The 16,895-nt window shown below is 44.0% G+C and overlaps 2 protein-coding genes across 3 annotated transcripts; both read right to left on the bottom strand.

The window, feature by feature from the left end:
- Positions 1–812: 812 nt before the first annotated feature.
- ldhbb (lactate dehydrogenase Bb) lies at positions 813–5,963 on the bottom strand. Of its 2 annotated transcripts, none has more exons than XM_076733645.1 (8): positions 5,854–5,963; positions 3,574–3,710; positions 3,061–3,178; positions 2,662–2,835; positions 2,362–2,535; positions 2,116–2,233; positions 1,489–1,612; positions 813–1,271 (listed from the first exon to the last, which is right to left on the bottom strand). In XM_076733645.1, the coding sequence occupies exons 2-8, from the start codon at positions 3,700–3,702 to the stop codon at positions 1,104–1,106; spliced, it is 1,005 nt and encodes a 334-aa protein (XP_076589760.1). In that variant the 5' UTR covers positions 3,703–3,710; positions 5,854–5,963; the 3' UTR covers positions 813–1,103. The 2 variants fall into 2 exon arrangements, with proteins under 2 accessions (XP_076589760.1, XP_076589761.1); XM_076733646.1 differs by lacking the exon at positions 5,854–5,963 and adding an exon at positions 4,081–4,280.
- Positions 5,964–7,332: 1,369 nt separating this feature from the next.
- On the bottom strand, positions 7,333–11,770 carry tmpob (thymopoietin b). Its single transcript, XM_076733732.1, has 6 exons — positions 11,155–11,770; positions 10,890–11,007; positions 10,187–10,342; positions 9,923–10,032; positions 9,730–9,827; positions 7,333–9,304 (listed from the first exon to the last, which is right to left on the bottom strand). Exons 1-6 carry the CDS (start codon positions 11,386–11,388, stop codon positions 8,920–8,922), a joined length of 1,101 nt encoding a protein of 366 aa, XP_076589847.1. The 5' UTR covers positions 11,389–11,770; the 3' UTR covers positions 7,333–8,919.
- Positions 11,771–16,895: the final 5,125 nt, after the last annotated feature.

Raw genomic sequence — 16,895 nt, 5'->3', positions numbered from 1 at the left:
GTAGGTTTTTCTCTTATGTGTGACTTGTTGCTGTTTGTGTTTACTGATAATTAAACCTCATCTGTGAGCTGTGATGGTTTAATCCTGAGAAACGTGCTTATTTTCTTATTTTCTCCTCATTAACGAGCCTGCAGAGATCAGTATGTGAGTCCAACACGGAGAGATTTCCCTTTACAGTTTGACAACTTCTCATCCATTAAGAAAAAGAAGTCTGTGTCACCTTGGGGCAACAATTAAGTCATTCACACCACAGCAGCGATTAACACCATGCTAAACACCATTCATCATCACACTGTCTGCACCGAGGTCACAGAGAGGCCGCTCGCTGAGTGTTATCGGAGACGGCAGCCTGAACCAGCCATGACTCGGTCAAACAGAGGCCAGCAGCTGAGCTGTGGAAGAGTCGACTGACATAAATCTGAATAAAAGTACATTTATATACGCAGGACTCCTAAAGCAATTATTTGAAAGATCATCATCAGCCAGCGACACATGAAATGACCCAGCTGAACAAACACAGAAATGCAGCTCTGAGTTAGAAGCAGGGGCGCGACCAAAACTTTGTGGGTTTCCTGCTTCAGACCTGTGGAGACACCAGCCGACTCTTTAAAGGGCTTCATTTCATTTGTTTACAATAAATGTAACCAGAAACGTCAGACAGGTGACAGTATCACGAGAGGGGCACACTTTCACATTGTTTTAGGATTTGTTTCATTTGTCATTGTCACCGTTTTTTGCTAAAATAAATTCTACTTCTCCTTTAGAGTAAATTGTCTCTTTACCGCTGAATAACTGAACACACCAGCTTCCTGTTCAAACAACAAACTTGCTTTATTAGGCGTCAAAGCGACATGAGCGGTCCAGCACCGCGACACAGTCGAGGACAAGTGAGTCAGAGCAGCATTTCACTCTGGTGATGCCACATTTCGTCTCCGGTGAGCGGAAGTGTATAGACGGACACCTACAGCTACATCTGAGGGTACTGAGCTACGCCTGTGAGACTACGGACACGGTTGAAGGTGGAGAAGGTGGAGCTGTCTGGTGTTGAGTGACTGCAGAGTGATAATACTGTTGGTGCAGCTACATCTCCCCCTGCTGGTCAGTTAGACGTCCTGCAGGTCCCTCTGGATGTCCCACAGCGTGTTGGCACTGGCCTGCAGTTGGGCCACCTCGTCTTCTGTCAGGGTCATGTTGACCACGCTGGACACGCCCCCGCTGTTCAGCACGCAGGGCAGACTGAGATACACCTCGTCACTGATCCCATACATGCCCTGCACAGCGTGAACGACAGAGGCAGTGGATGAGGATAAAAAACTGCAAAAATTTAAGTTTTTATGTTCATATCTGAAAATAAAATTTGAGAAGCAAACAACAACCAATATGTGTACTTAAATGGTAAAAAGTAAAGTATTACAGTAATACATGGATAGCTTTCTAAAATGTATGTGAAAATGAATGTGTGAGTGTGTGTGTGTGAGCAGCCTTTACCTGCACCATGGTGGAAACAGGATGAATCCTGTTCATGTTCCTTATGAGGCTTTCTGTCAGATCAGCGACACTCAGTCCGATGGCCCAGTTGGTGTAACCCTTCAGTTTGATCACCTCGTAGGCACTGAGAGACACGAGAGACGGCTTTAGGCGACGCAGACCTGCTCGACGTTTGCATTTCTTATTAGAGTTAGTTCATTTTAATGGTGATACACCAGACGAGAAGTGCTAAAAATAAACAGATAAAGGACAGTAACAGCGTCTGAAGCCGCCTCGCGCCTGCTGCTTTTGTTCTCTACAGTCCTGAAAGAGACAGCGAGAGACAGAGGACGTGTGCTCAAATCTATTTTCCAAAAAAGAAACAATGTCCTATTTTCATACCAATACAATACTTGTTTAAACAGGTGACAGAGGAGGGCGACATGGCTAAAATTAATGTCCACAGTTATCATCTCGTCTCTGTTTTTATATGAAAAAATAGTCTGAAAGTGTTCACAATCAGATCAATAATGATTTTTAATGCTTTACCGGAAAGATCAGATGAATTAAAAACTATACACTTTTTTGGGGTCAGGATTGTAAAAACAGCTAAAATCAAGTGAGCAAACCAGGTGAACTCAGGCCCACCTGTCCACCACCATCTTGTGGGTTTCCTTCCAGTTTTCATCGTCACAGTCGGTGCCGATGTTCGGGTTCAGCGTCTGCAGGTTGACTCCAGCCACGTTTGTTCCACTCCACACAGGCACTGCAACACCAGTGAAAGCTTCAGCCTTCGTCCACATGCTTCACACACCACCATTGTTTGCCGGTAACATATCATTACACTTTCATTGTGCTTGCTCAGAGGAGTTCAGGATCTCCACAAATCCTCACCGCTGGTGTCCCCGTGCTCTCCCAGGATCCAGCCGTTGAAGCTGCTGGGGTGGATTCCCAGTTTGTCGGCCATCAGGAAGCGGAAGCGTGCCGAGTCCAAGTTGGTGCCGCTGCCGATGACACGGTGCTTGGGAAGGCCGCTCAGTTTCCAGGTCACATAAGTCAGCACATCAACTGTGGAGGTGTTGAAATTAGAAGGTGAATACTGTGTGTGTGTGTGTGTGTGTGTGTGTGTGTGTGTGAGAGAGAGAGAGAGAGAGAGAGAAAACAGACAGAATGAGGAAACATGTGTGACAGCACCTGGGTTGGAAACCACAATGATGATGCAGTCAGGGCTGTATCTGACGATCTGAGGGACGATGTGCTTAAAGATGTTGACGTTCCTCTGGACGAGGTTCAGCCTGCTCTCTCCCTCCTGCTGACGGACTCCAGCCGTCACCACCACGATGCGGGAGTTCGCTGTCACGGAGTAATCTGAGAGACAAGGAGGAAGTAGATTTGTCGCTGCGTCGAAACCAAGGTATCTTTAGATAATCGTTCAACCGTCATTCAGATTCAAATGTCAACTGAGAGCTGCTGCGAGTCGAGGCTGTTGGTTCAGTCACTTAGCTGCATCCTGCAAACACGTGAGCCGAGTTTATCCAACTAAGACTGAGTTCTACAGCTGAGTTTCTTGGCATGTCTGAGGTAGAAACTTGCCTTTGTCTGCTACTATTTTGGGGGTTTTGAGGAAGAGGCTGCCATGCTGCAGGTCCATCATCTCTCCTTTAAGCTTGTCCTCCATCACGTCCACCAGGGCCAGTTCATCAGCCAGCTCCTGCCCACAGCAGGGAAGTTCAGGAAACATTAACCAAATGACTGAAATATTATTTTACTGCAGGATTACCACAATGAAACACAGGATCAGGTTCAGTCTCACAAATGTCTCAAACCAGATCAAACCAGATGTACAAAAGTATTATAAATATCATAAATGCCCAATTCCAGCCAGGCTGGACTGCTTCAGCATAAAGTCAGTTTTGGTGACAGATCCATTTTTCTGTCATTCTGACCACACCTTCACAAGGACAGTGACGGGACAACAGCCAGATCAGACACCAAGAGATCAGTAATCTGGTGTCAGTCTAGGAGGATCCTGGGTATTACCCCGCCCTGTGACAGCAGCAGGCGGGAGGGTAATCTGAGCAGAGGCACAACCAGGGGGGCTCTTACCCTGAGCAGGATGCTGACAGCACAGGCCATGCCAACCTGGCCCACACCCACCACGGTCACTTTATTCCTGGGGGGCTCTGGAGGACCACTGAACAGCGGGGTGATCAGCTTCTGCAGGATTGAGGCCATTTTCAAAGCTGAGGAGGGTAAAATAGAGAGAGAGACGAGTATTCCTGGTCAGCAAACGTGTTGACTGTAGACAAGTGACAAACACTACACACAGACATGACCGAGGGAAACGGTCCTGCATCCAGAGAGCAGGCTGCGTGCTCGAACTTCATTAATACTGCATTCAGGACACTGCCAGTTATATTCTGGGAACAGAGGGATTACAAATTAAGCCTGACATTTGTCTCACGAGCACTCACGGAAGCACGACTTCTCTGACATATTGTCCATTAACGGAAAACGCACTGACTGAGCTCTGTCCCACACATCACCCCTCTGCAGAGTTCACCTTGAAAAGACACGCGGCCAGACACAAAAAACAACTGCAGCAATACTTGCATTTTTCTGCGATGCTCCGAGCTGCGAGGTATAAATACCACCATGTGATCAGCATGGCAGGCTGAGTGGATACCTAAGGTGTGTTCTCACAGAGCTGTGTAACCCCTGCATCCACAACGCCTCCCACAGCCACTGCTTGTGCAATCCAGGCAGTCGAGGCAGGTATCCGGTCAGCTGCAGCGGTAGCACAGAGCACATGTGACTCGGGGCTGGAATGGGGAGCTGCATAGAGCTCCTCCACCCTCCTCCCCAAACGGAGGATGGAGGACTATAATCGGATGCCAAACTTGACTGAGTGACTGCAGACTGCTAAAGGAGTTAGTGTAATCCCTTAACGATGCCTCCATCTGCTGCACCTGAACCACAGATGAACATTAACCTTGTACCTAATAAGGTGTCTCTAAAGAACAATAACAAATTACTTCAATCACACAGAGTGAAAGAAGTATTCTACAAATTATGTACCCAAGTGCAGCATAGTGCATCGTCCTATATTAAAGCTCTAATATCGCCACTGTGAACTAACAACAGGCAGGAATCTGAATTATGAATTATCTAGCTGCCACCAAATTTTCAACCCGCTGCACATCTGGGAATTGGCTTCACTTTATGCTGCAGATTGCACACACTGTGATACCTGCAGCACCACTTTCTCTCTCAACTGCTGTCTGTGCAAGAGATTACTGCTGGAAACTACCAGTGGTAACAGAGTATAACCCAGATGATGATACAGGATGACAGTGAACCAGTCCTGAAATGAATCGATCACATTGTGAACAGAGATGTCTGCAAAAAGTCTCCATCTGTCTCTGGATGAAGTCCCATTGAAGGTTCACTGGTGCGTGGCCCATTCAGGAGCCCCGAGTGAAACTGGATTACCAAGAGAAAGCGTCGTGTGCTCACAGCATGTAAACACGAGCGGTTAATGAGGCGGCTAAGCCTGCAAGGTCACAGGCGGGGCGGCAGATTTCATAACTTCTAATGATGCAAAGTAAAAACGTGGTCTGTTCCTGAATGATCAGGGAACCAAAGCATCAACAGAGAATTTCCTTTTCGTACCAAAATTGTAGAAAGTCAGCTGTGTGTGCGACCTGTCGAATGCTCGTATGTGACCTGAGGTCACACTTGAACTTGAACACAGACAGCGTGCGGTACAGGCGGCAGACCACACATTAAGCATTTCAAAACTAAAATCTCTAAACATTTAATGTCTGTACTGTCGGTTTCTGTATGATAACTATACTAGAAATAATAAAAACAATTGAAATTATTTTTCAACATGTCATAACATCCCTTCTGGGTACTTGGGTCAAAAAGGTCCCAGATAAAACTGCATTTCAAGGAAACAATCTACTCAGCCCCCGAGAAAAGAAACCCAAATTAATACTCTGTTTATCTTTTTATTTTCAGGACATCAGTTCTTGTCTCAGTTGTCTCAGAGCACCTGGAGGGAAACAGTTAAGCCGGAAGCTGTCACAGCTACCGATGAAAAAACTGCATGTTGACCCACTTCCATGTGGAGGATAAATAGATGGCAAACAGATGAAAAAAAAACACATTTCAATGCAATCTAAAAAGGCTCAAACACCAAAGCCTAAAGTCTGCACACGAGTAGCAGGATACACACAAAACAATTCAGCTGCTGTCACTTCATAAAGAAAAGGTTGAACAGCATAACTTTCCCCTCAGTTAGTCAAGTGCACCACAAACCAAAATCCAACTGAATGCAGGCTCACTGATTTTAACATAACATTGAAAATCATGGCAGTTCACCTGTTGTCTCGAGGGTCCAGTGATTTTGTAAGTCCTCGTCCTTTCCCAAACGCTGCAGTAAGTCTCCCTCGGTGTGGTGGACTGTGTGCCTCCTCCTCTCGCTGCTGTTCTGTCAGGCTGCAGCCTGCTGGATTTAATTGACTAAGCCTCTCCATCCCCTACAAAGTCTCAGTTTGGCACTCAGAGGTTCACCTCAGTCAGCTGGTACGACACTCACTGACAACAACACATATTTCCTGTTACACGAAAAAGAAAGATGGTTGCAATATTTTTCCACTTCAGAGAGGTTCATAATGACATGAATTAGTTAAGTATGGCTTTAGTGCAAATTCATATAGAGTATATCAGGTGTAGCTTTCATGTTACACTTCATCTGGAGATGTAAATAAATGCCGTTTCACAGCTTCTCTACACCAGTGAAGGTTCAGTGATGGGCCACTGCAGTGTTTTGACTGAGCCGATGGTTTCAAATAAAAATGGCTGCAGCACCTCCAGCTGCAGAGCTGCAGAGCTGCCCCACAGCAGATGGATTTCCACTGAGATTCACAGATTCTCACCCTCGGACGAGAGCGTCTTGAAAAGTGTTGAGCTGCGTTTCTTAATCAAGCACAAACACCGTTGAGCCAGCAGATGGAGACACATCTCAAAACACAGCCACTGGATGAAAATTGAATTGGAAAAAAAAAAGAGTCATCTGATTGGCTGTGTTGGGCGTCTGCACTCAAGATTATTATTAGCCTTATTTGAAATCAGCCTTAATGTGTTTCTCCAGACGTTCCACAAACCTGAGGAAGATCAAAATGTTCCTTCTAAAAGAGAATTAAACTATTTGTTTGGAGCTCAAAAGTGTGCAGACCTTATTCCCATGAACCCTGAACTACCAGCACACAAGACAGAATGTAGTTAATTTAGGTCTCAGCTTAGTGTCCTATGGCCTAATGCTGTGGAAACCAAGGTGAGGCCACTTTGCAGCATCCAGGAATTTACCAAGAAGGCCACAGCATCACAGGACAGCAGTGTGTGGATTAAGAAAAATGTGGTCATGTTTACAGAAGATCAAAGTCTGTAGAGACCCTGTAAGACACTTTAGGAGGGGAGAAGTGTGTCTATCACTTTAAATTTACAGTAACAAGAGTAAAAATGGTCAAGACTTTCGTTGCTTCTTCGACCTCTAACAGGGAGAACAGTGGGATGCTGAGGGACTCACCTGGTCAAGCTATCACATTAGGTACGCTACACTTTCAGGTGTTCAGAGACTGCAAGAATAGAAGGAAAAATATTATGATACCATATCATTTGTGCCCACCTGACTTTTTTTATAGATTACCAATCACATCCACATTCACACAAATGTAAAAAGCATGTTTTGGAGTGTTTGGAGAAACAGTCGTGATGTAACACATCTGTTGTGATAAACATGCAAAAATAGTGGTATTGCCCATGAAATATGACCAGATGTGCTACAGAAGACAAAGAAACATCTGGTAACAGCAAAGTTTATTTTATGATACACTGCCTACATGATCATAAATAAACAGATTGAAAATCCTTACCCACATAACCCCTGTCATTTCTGTCCATTGTGGGAGAGCTGCCTGATGATGAATCAGTTGTGTTAAGTAAGCAAGATTTCAATTAAGATACAGTATCACTTGCATGTATTACATATTGCTTTCAAAAGTTACCTTAAAATGTGCTATAAAAAGTTGAACACGCCACTTTAGAAAAATATCAAAATAGAAACAAAGATGCCCCAGAAATCTTGTGAACCCCAGCATCACCTCCAGTGAATGCATCCTTTCCCCCAGCGGGCCAACAACCCCTTTCAGAGTAACCTACAGGGTCTTTATTGTGGTAATTTGCACAGGCAGAAGTACTGAAGAGTTCTGGAGAGAATAAATTGATTAACTGTCCCAAAAGGATGAACTTTCTCCATGTGTCTTCTTCGCAGATCTGCCATGTCTGGACACATGTAGCCAGTGAGGCGGGCTATGTGGGTGCACTGCAACAGCCAATCCTGCATGTAGGACTGAAGGATCAGAAATCTATTAAAAAAAACAACAACAACAAAAAAAAAAAGCACAACAGAACACTAAAACCCAAAGCATGTAAACTCAAATGGGCACACTGGCAGGGCTGGAAATCAATAATCCATTATCAAGCACTGCAAATATTGTTTCCTTAAGGAATAACGGTCAGATAAACGTTAGGTGATCGATACTCAGACGCTGTCATTTAGAATTTCGTATATAAATTGATGCCAAAAACACAGTAAATTTTCTTCCTCAATCCACTGACAGTAAAAATCATAATACAGAGTGACCAGAACGATCATTTTAGCCATAATCATAGAGCCCCATATACAATGATTCAAGCCGTGATCGGTCACCAGAAGACGTTTTAGACCTCAACCTGAACATGGGCGGATTTTCCTCATGCAGTGACGTGACCTGATTACACCGTGTGTCTCCTCCCAGCACAGACCACATTAAAAAGTTTGAGCTGAATCAACCTGAGCACCATAGAAATAATGAATCACTCTAACTAACTCTACAGCTACGGAGCAAATTTTGAAACTCATACAGAAACACGTAGACATTCTGGTATTAGTATTAGCACTGCTTTGTGCTTTAAAATGGGAGGGCACTAAGTGCTAACAGTGTCCAGGCACTTCACCATCAGAAAAACACCTGGCACAGAGAGTTAGAAACTACAGTATGGCCTTCAAAAACTACAACCATGCATCGATAACCTGGCCTCTCCGTTCTGCACTCGTTTCTACGTACAAGGGTTAAATACACACAAAGACACAAAACAATTCATTTAACAATAAATGAGTCTCTTCTGACAGCCACGAAACAGTGTTATCCAGAAGCTACTGTTTCCTCTTGCTGTGGGAGGAAAGCTGGAGTCAGGAGAGGAGAAAGTTTATCGTTCCAATTACATCTGAGTCCTTTGTCCAAGCATGTAGGTAAAAGTAAGAGGTGAGCCAAGTTTACTGCTTGAGTTGTGGTGTGCTGCGGCAGGGAGGTGGCGTGGGCAATGTGAGAGACTGCTGAGGGTCTTTTACTTGCCGGTGCTCTCTGTAGCATCACTGCTGCTGACGCCCAGGTAGGTGGCTGCGTTGTTCACAACGCCCTGAAGGGGGACGAGGACGCTGTCCCGGAGACCTTTGAGGGTGTTGACCTGATCTGCGTCCAGGTTCTGGTAGGCATAGTAGAGAGAAACGCCCACCACAACAAGGAGCAGGAGCTTGAACAACACAGACAGGAAGCTTCGTCGAGCCGGTGCTTTGCTCGAAGAGACGGTGCTGCCCACTCTGGAGAAAGACTCTGAGTACGAGCGGCTCTCAGTGAGGACAGCGCGCTGCACACGGGACTCATCCAACCAGTATTCGCTTGGTTTAAGTGGTCTACCAGCTGCACCCCGGATCGGACGCCTGCAGGTCGCACTGATCAGGGACACACACAATGAAACGATTAGGCCAAGAACACACACACACACACACACACACACACTCTCTCTCTCAACTCAAGGTCCACTTGCTAGACTTTCTACTTTCAACAGCATCTCGTGGTCTTTCTCAGCAGATTTTGCTCAGCTGTCATGGTGCTGGATGTGAAAGCTACCTCCAGCTGTCACTGCTTATTTGGGATGTGAAATAAGGTGAAAGCTCAGGGAAAAGCTAGTAAGTGGACCTTGATTCAAGTTCAGCTCAAAAAATAAATAAATAAAAATAAAAAAGCCATCTAGTATTTCAAAGGTGAAGGCTGTTCTTTTATGTTAAACCTAAACCGTTCAGATGAATCTGTTTTTCCAAATCGAATAATATTTTGCAGGACATGATTAATGTGCTCTGCCATCATCAACTCTTACCTGATGCCCGTTGGCGTGCTTATTTCATTGGCAAGGATATCTTCAACAACACTCTCGCTGGCCTTCTTCGGTGTCTCTTCGGTAATTTCCTCCACCACCTATCAGTGTCACATAAAAATATGTTCATACAAGTTAAAATATGCTCATCTCTCTCTCTCTCTCTCTGAGGTTGGGGTGGCAAAAAGTGACTCACCTTTGTTTGTCGTCTGCTGCTGGTTCTGACGGTAACTGGGGTTTTCCCTCTGCTCCTCACAGGCTTCTCTACCACAGGTACTGGCTCTGGCTCAGGCACAGCAATCTCCTCTAAAAAACACATGTGATGTAAACACAACGGCGATACATGGCGATACCAATACAGTAATCAGTGTGACATACTGACATTTCCGGCCCAGGTCATTTATCTTATCAGTAATGCATAACTTCGAAAGATGATGAGTAATGAGTGGTCAGAGCTCACCATCCTCTTTGTCGCTGTACTGGTCCGAATTCGTGTTGCCATTCTGGTTACTGTCTGCTTTGGGGAGAGTTGTGACGTCTGTAGGAGCTTCAGGTTCAGCTGGAGGCTGGTCCAAAAGCTTCTGCAGCTTCTTCTCATACAGCTTACGGGTAGAGGCTGAATGGAGACAAGGAAGGTGCAAAAAAGGATATGAAATACTTTAATTCCAGTAGAATTTCTACATGGTTTGTTCTATTAACTCACATTATTTACATGTGACTACATGGACATACATAACACTGCTCATGTTTGACTGACAGCTTTGAGGTTTTAAACTGGACAGATGAATCAGCTGGACCAACACATCGGCTGTTAGTATTTTGGATAGACAACAGTATGTATTGTACATTTTGTACATCTTAGCAAAAATGTTTGGAAAGGAAGAAAAGTGTTGGCCTCAAAAAATTCAGCGTGAGTTGGGCTATAGTTAAAAAATTAAACCTGAGAGAAAGGTCAACAAAAAAGTTAGAGTACAAACATTTTCTTTTATGACTTGCTTAATTACTTTGTTTTGTGTTAAATTAATAAATAATACTAATAAATGTATTCCTGAACAAATGTCTTTGTACCTCTGAGGAACTAAAACCTAATCTTACTTCTCATGTTGTAAAAATATAACGTGTTTTTCCACAAAAGTCTGGGACAGGCCCTCCGGGGAACTCACCAACAATGGGCCCCGAGTCCACACCATGTTTTGCCAGCTGTTGTTTTAAATCTTCATCAGTCAGATCTGTCACCTCCACTTCCTCCGTGCGAGGCTTGTCTGTCTTTTTAGTAGCTTTCTGCAGAAACATTTAAACGACAATCATACAACAAGTCTTCCACCCGACTACACCTTGCACATTTATTCTATCCACCCACACAGACGAGCACAGTACCTTAACACAGTCATCCGCAAATAAAGGGCTGACTTAAAAACAAAAACTTACTCTTCCGGATCGACTTTTGTTGGACACCACGGGCGCAGGTAACTCTTCGTCGCTGGAGAAGGTGTCTGCAGGTGGACTCTTCTTGTTGTTCAGTATGGTCAAGTTCTTCAGATACAGCTGCACATACACTTCTTTTTTATGCTCTCCGCTGGGAAGTGGCACGTTGTTGGCTGTAAGCTCATTCTTCAGCTTATCTTTCGTGAGAACCGACGGATCTTCCAGGAATTCTGCCATGTTTAAGTTTATTCAAGCTATCGACAGCTTTCTTTTTTGCCGCTCACACCCAACGGAAATTAGCGCGTTCAGTCGGCAGCTAGAAACAACAACACAGGGAACGTGACCGAATAGCGCTGTTGTCAAACACGACTGGCGCCTACCCGCTGCCAATTCAGCTAGCAGGACAGAAGCGATTTACTAAAATAAATGCCCAGTTTTGCTTTTTAGCCTAATAGCTAAGATACCGACAGGTAGCTTTGATTTTTCGGAAACAGATACACGCGTGCGCTGCAAACGGTACCGATGCAAAAAATCTAAATTAACTAGCTGTAATATGACTGAATTAGCTTAGCTTCAAACCGGTCCACTTGCTTCTGTCTGTCCGCGGTCGCAACAGGGCCGAACAAAAACCAGCTTCGCTATTGGATGGAACACCCGAGTAAGCTCCGCTCTGATTGGCTTGCTATGAATGGAACGCTCGCAGGCCGACGCCACAAAGAAACCGCAGGCTGTGTTTTAGATAACGGCTTTGCATAAATCGTATCGACGATATTTCCACTATTGTTTGAATTTACTGTTGTTGTCGACCTTATTGTGTTTACTAAGTAGACGAACGCGAGGTTTAATGATTAAATTGAGTCGTATTAAGTGGTGAGTGAACAATGTTAATGGCGGGTTACGAGCGCTGGCTGTTACTCGCGTTCGCAATGTACAGATGCAGTTTCAGTTTGTCTCGCATGTTTGTGGCAGGAATTAATACTAATGACAATTCATAACGACGGTGTCACTGATAGTTTCCATAGGCCTATTACATAATGTGGCAGTGAGCGAATATTGAGCCATTTAGATGAAGCTTGCTTCTGTAACAGAAGATGGCAGCATGAGCCACATTATTCAAAGGAAACATGGGTTAGTCTTACTTGTTTCATGTTCCATATCAAGCCAGGAAGTTATACAGCACAGAAGTTAAAAAGAGGGGAATAAAAGAGACAGGAGGACAATTAAGTATACAACCCACAAAATAAAACCAAGAGAAAGCCAATGAAAGCAAATGGATTTTAAGATGTTTTTTTTATAGAGATAAGCATTAGATAAGATTTTGCTTCTCTGAGACTGGGAGGCTGTTCAGAGATGAGGAGCTACAACAGCACCAGCATCATTACCGTTCATTTAGATTAATTTGTCCTTCCGCAAGGAAAATTGCTGCCGCCTTCCGTACATCCTCAGAGTGCACAAATACATCAAACGTGACAACTACATACATGAATCGCACACCACAGACGCTGAGGGACCTCACACTCTTATGTGCCAAGAGCAAAATTATGAAATCAACAACACAAGGGGGACACAACAAGAAAGAATATAAAAAGGAAAGCAAAAGCTGACCCAGTAATCACTTTCTCCCCGCCTCCCAAACAAACACACACACACACACACACACATACTGTATATCTTGTTGTAGCATCTCCAATGTTTTGTTTTGCTGCTATGGTCTGTTTTATAGCATCTTTAGGTTTTGGGCAAAACAAGACATTTGAAGATGTCTGCATGAGCTGCGGGAAACTGTGATGGACATTTTTGTAGTAGCCTGATAATCAGACTGAATAGGCATTTTGTTTCATCTTATTGAACCACATGTGTGCGGCAATTCAGAAGGTCTGGAAACAGCCAAATTTCAAGAAATAATTGACAGGTTAATCAATAACTAAAATAATCCCAAGTTGCAGCCCTACACACTCCACACAGACATGGCAGTGTTTGACCGCCTCCTGCCTGTCTGGGCATGCTGGTCTCTAACTCTGTGGTGAGCCCCCTCCTCTGCAGCCGTGGTGACAGTGGTTTGAGGTGGCACTGTGTGGCTCCCCACCTGTCCTTCAGACCTGCCTCTCTGGGGCTTTCTGGGATGCTGCTGCAAAAACCAAGCAATTGATCCCCACCTCAGCTCTAAACCACACTAAAATACAGCACTTCAAGTACAGTTCAGCTTTTCCATAGTGCATTTGCCAATGGAGTGTAGGCATAAAAAATGTTGAGCCCTTGAGAAACACCTCTTAAGCTTTCTTTGTATGTAATTTATACAGAAAATAATGCATGGGCCAAGAATCACAGAGAGTGCCTCTTTAAGCATAACAGTCATGGCCTCTGAAAAATGATCAAAGCCTGCTCTTTAATCGTCAACGTTCACATTTTCAGAATAAGTTCATTTAAAACGGAATCGCTCCACCTGATGTCGACCAGTCAGGACGATCGACGACGTTTCTTGACAGATGACTGTAAAATAAATCTAAAGAACAGACAGAAATCAATTTATGGGAAAATAAAGGCCTTTGAGTGCAGTTACTTAAGGAAAGTTGGACTGACAACTGAATTATTGAATGTTACATAGTATTTGGAGAAGGCGGCACACCTCAAATGAACACAAACTCAAACATCCATGTTGTAAAAGTGGATTTCTGATCGCTTTGAAAAATGTCGAACACAGGCTCCATGGTCAAGTTTATCTTGGATTTTAAGTATTTCTAAATCCCAACTGAGCCAACCACAGAAGTAGCTTAGGAAAAGTCAACCTTTACCACCCAGAGAATGTCTGATCCAATTCCACTGACACAACAAAACACATACTTGTGAAATTAATCAAAGTTATTCAATTTCAGCACAATGTATGATCAAAGCCCTGTCATCTCATCTATTGCTCGGTCCAGATTTACATAATAACCAAACAGCTGTATATATCATTTCTTTAAAAAAACAAAATTCACATCCAAGATTTTTGCATGACCAAAGCATTTTGTTGTCCCAGCCACTACTAAAAAAAAAAATGTCAGTTTTCCTGCACTAATCTATCACAACAATCTCTAATCCCAGTGGATGTTATTGCTCTGTGCCAGACTAATTAAGATCAACTCTTGGGTAGTTTCCTATGTAAAATGGAGGGTAGGATGCGGGCAGCAGGAGCAGTGTATTTCACAGAAGCTGGGATTTGTGTGTCCTGGCCTAGGAACAGCCATCTAGTAGTGCTCACACAGTATATTTTCATCTGTTGACAATCCAAACTCTACTTAAAGGACACATGCTTAGTTGTAGACATTTCTGTCAGGAGGAAAAATGAGACTCCCTCTCTGGCCCTTGTTAATGCCCATTTGGCCACCTGCCTGTTTGTATCATACATATATTTGCATTATTATTATGATTTGGTCTTTTCTCCGTTTTATTTGGCCATTGAGTACAGAGACACACTTGCTCATGTCCTCACTGAACTTAAGGCAAACATTACCGTGTGTGAACTTCCATGTAGTGAATGAAAAATTTCTATTAAGGCTCCAGTGAGGCACCCATGGGATGCCATGTTGGATCACTGGGGGGAAAACTTAATGTAGGCCATCCATCTCCTCAAAATGTAATGCACTGACATAAAAGGATCAAGACAAATTTGATCTGTTAGAGCCACTGGAAGTGCCTCTTCTGCAGCAGTTGGTAACCACTGCAAATGCGCTGCAATACAAAGGAGCTGCACTGATGTTGATCTTTAACACACTTTACCGTTCAGGAAGTCGTGGACCCTGTGTACATATTTAACTCAGCTTAGCTATGATCAATATTTTGATATTAACAATGGACGATTATGTTTAATGTGAAAGGAGTTGCTCATCGTAACAAACCCACAGAGAAACATTAACTCTGCAGTTCCCTTCAATGCCTCGGTGCATTTTAGCATCTCTCAGCTCTTTGTTTGATTTTACAGCAACTTCGCTGTTTTGGTTAACTCTCACAGCTCTCATACTGTCATTTTCAGCCACAACAGGCAGCGTTTAACAACCAAACAGCTCTAAAACCCACTGTACTCTACCTGCTGAGTACCAAACAGCAGACAGACAAAGATGGCCTGTGAACAGAGTCATGCATTTAGCAGCTAAAGAGCCAGATATTTCCCTCAGCAGTTAAAAGGAGAGTGAATACTGCACTTACATTCATTGGTTGGCCAGAAACACAACTCCAAATGAATGCTAATGTTGCTCGATACTGTATCTGCTGGATGTGCTAATAAGCAGATAAAAAAGTTCCCCAAATAAACTTTACAAGGTGATATTAAAGGTCCAGTGTGTAGGATAATTACTGTATGTTTTCATTAGTGTATAATCACCTGAAAATAAGAATCGTGTTTTCATTACCTTAGAATGAGCTCTTTATATCTACAGAGGGAGCGGGTCCTCTTCCATGAAGTCTGCCATGTTACACCGCCACGTTTCTACAGTAGCCCAGAATGGGAAAACAAACACTGGCTCCAGAGAGAGACTTTCACATTTTTCGTGTTTTTAGTGGCCACCATAGGTTCACCTACACGCCTGGGAGCAGAGGGTGAGGCGAGGTGTACGCAGTTGGTTGCAATCTGCAACCTCACCACTAAACCCTACACACTGTTCTTTAATGTGTTTTCAGCTTGTTTCCTCTGCCCCCGAGTGGCCGAAAACATAACTTAATGCAGGTTAAAGGAGAGCATGTGCTAGTGAGCTACTGTGCGCCAAACACAATCACCAGCCTTGCCCAAGCAGAAATGTATCCACAGACCTGGCTTCCCAGTAACAGGGCCTTCAGGAACTCATTGCAACTCTATACTTGAACAACTAAAGGAATTTCTTTTAGCTAACAACAACCAGCAAAATGAACATTTTCTTAGTAAAGAGACAATGACATGCAGTGCAATATTGTGTCAAAACACACATCTCATTTGTAAAATTTCAGGAACCACATATTTGACTTTACTCACGGTTCATCACCAGGTAGGCCTTTTTTTCTTGAACGCGCCTGACATGGCTGAACCGAATGGCCGGTGGCTTACGACTAAAAGAGAGGGCAACCTCACACAGGTGACTGCCAGACTCTTGAGTTAACAGGAAAGAAATATTTCCGTGCTTAACTTGGCTGAAACTCTCAACAGACCTGCCTGCTTAGTTTTTCTGTCCACATGGCTGAACACTGGTACCGGACCAGTATGGGAAGAGCCAAAGACTTCTCAAAAGTCTCCTGTGATGTGTCGGTTGTGACACCGCCGTGCCCCTCAACTGTTTCCTCTCTTTGGCGGATGCCTGGGCTCTGAGCTCACAAGCCCCTCACTCAAGCGAGAAGTCACCGTTCAGGAGTGTCAGCATTAACCATACCTAATGAATGAGAAGTAGACAATCAACAGAGACTCAGCAGCACTCCTAGGTGCAAGTGCCAGATCAGGGAACATGCCAAGAGCTCAGTGCATTCAGCATTTTATTGCAATCGTTGGCAGGACTGACACACAATTTTCAATTAAGTACCAAAAAAGGAGAGGGGGTGGATTTTATAAAAGCTGACAAAAAGAGACCTCTTTGGGGACCTTTGTGTGAGGTGCTTCCATAGACTGACATGACTGTGTTTGTAATTTCCTCACTGGTCCTTCTGGTGTCAAGTTATTTTAAGTAATAGCTCTCAGCTCTGTGTCTACTGCAGCCAGGACACATTCCCCGAAAACCTGGTACTTCAGCTGCTCTGATCTTATT

The sequence above is a fragment of the Chaetodon auriga genome, chromosome 6 (genome assembly GCF_051107435.1).
Source record: "Chaetodon auriga isolate fChaAug3 chromosome 6, fChaAug3.hap1, whole genome shotgun sequence".
NCBI classification, from domain to species: Eukaryota; Metazoa; Chordata; class Actinopteri; order Chaetodontiformes; family Chaetodontidae; genus Chaetodon; species Chaetodon auriga.
Note: the sequence above shows the minus strand (reverse complement) of the source record. Positions and strands in the feature narration are given on the sequence as shown.

Coding starts and splice junctions, on each gene's coding strand:
- tmpob (XM_076733732.1), bottom strand. CDS start 11,388: ATGGCAGAATTCCTGGAAGATCCGTCGGTTCTCACGAAAGATAAGCTG. Junction 11,008..11,154: donor ACAAAAGTCGATCCGGAAGA/GTAAGTTTTTGT, acceptor ATGTTTCTGCAG/AAAGCTACTAAAAAGACAGA. Junction 10,033..10,186: donor GTACAGCGACAAAGAGGATG/GTGAGCTCTGAC, acceptor TGTGTTTTTTAG/AGGAGATTGCTGTGCCTGAG.
- ldhbb (XM_076733646.1), bottom strand. CDS start 4,135: ATGCTGATCACATGGTGGTATTTATACCTCGCAGCTCGGAGCATCGCA. Junction 3,179..3,573: donor CTGTCAGCATCCTGCTCAGG/GTAAGAGCCCCC, acceptor TGCTGTGGGCAG/GAGCTGGCTGATGAACTGGC. Junction 2,536..2,661: donor CATTGTGGTTTCCAACCCAG/GTGCTGTCACAC, acceptor ACACCTCCACAG/TTGATGTGCTGACTTATGTG.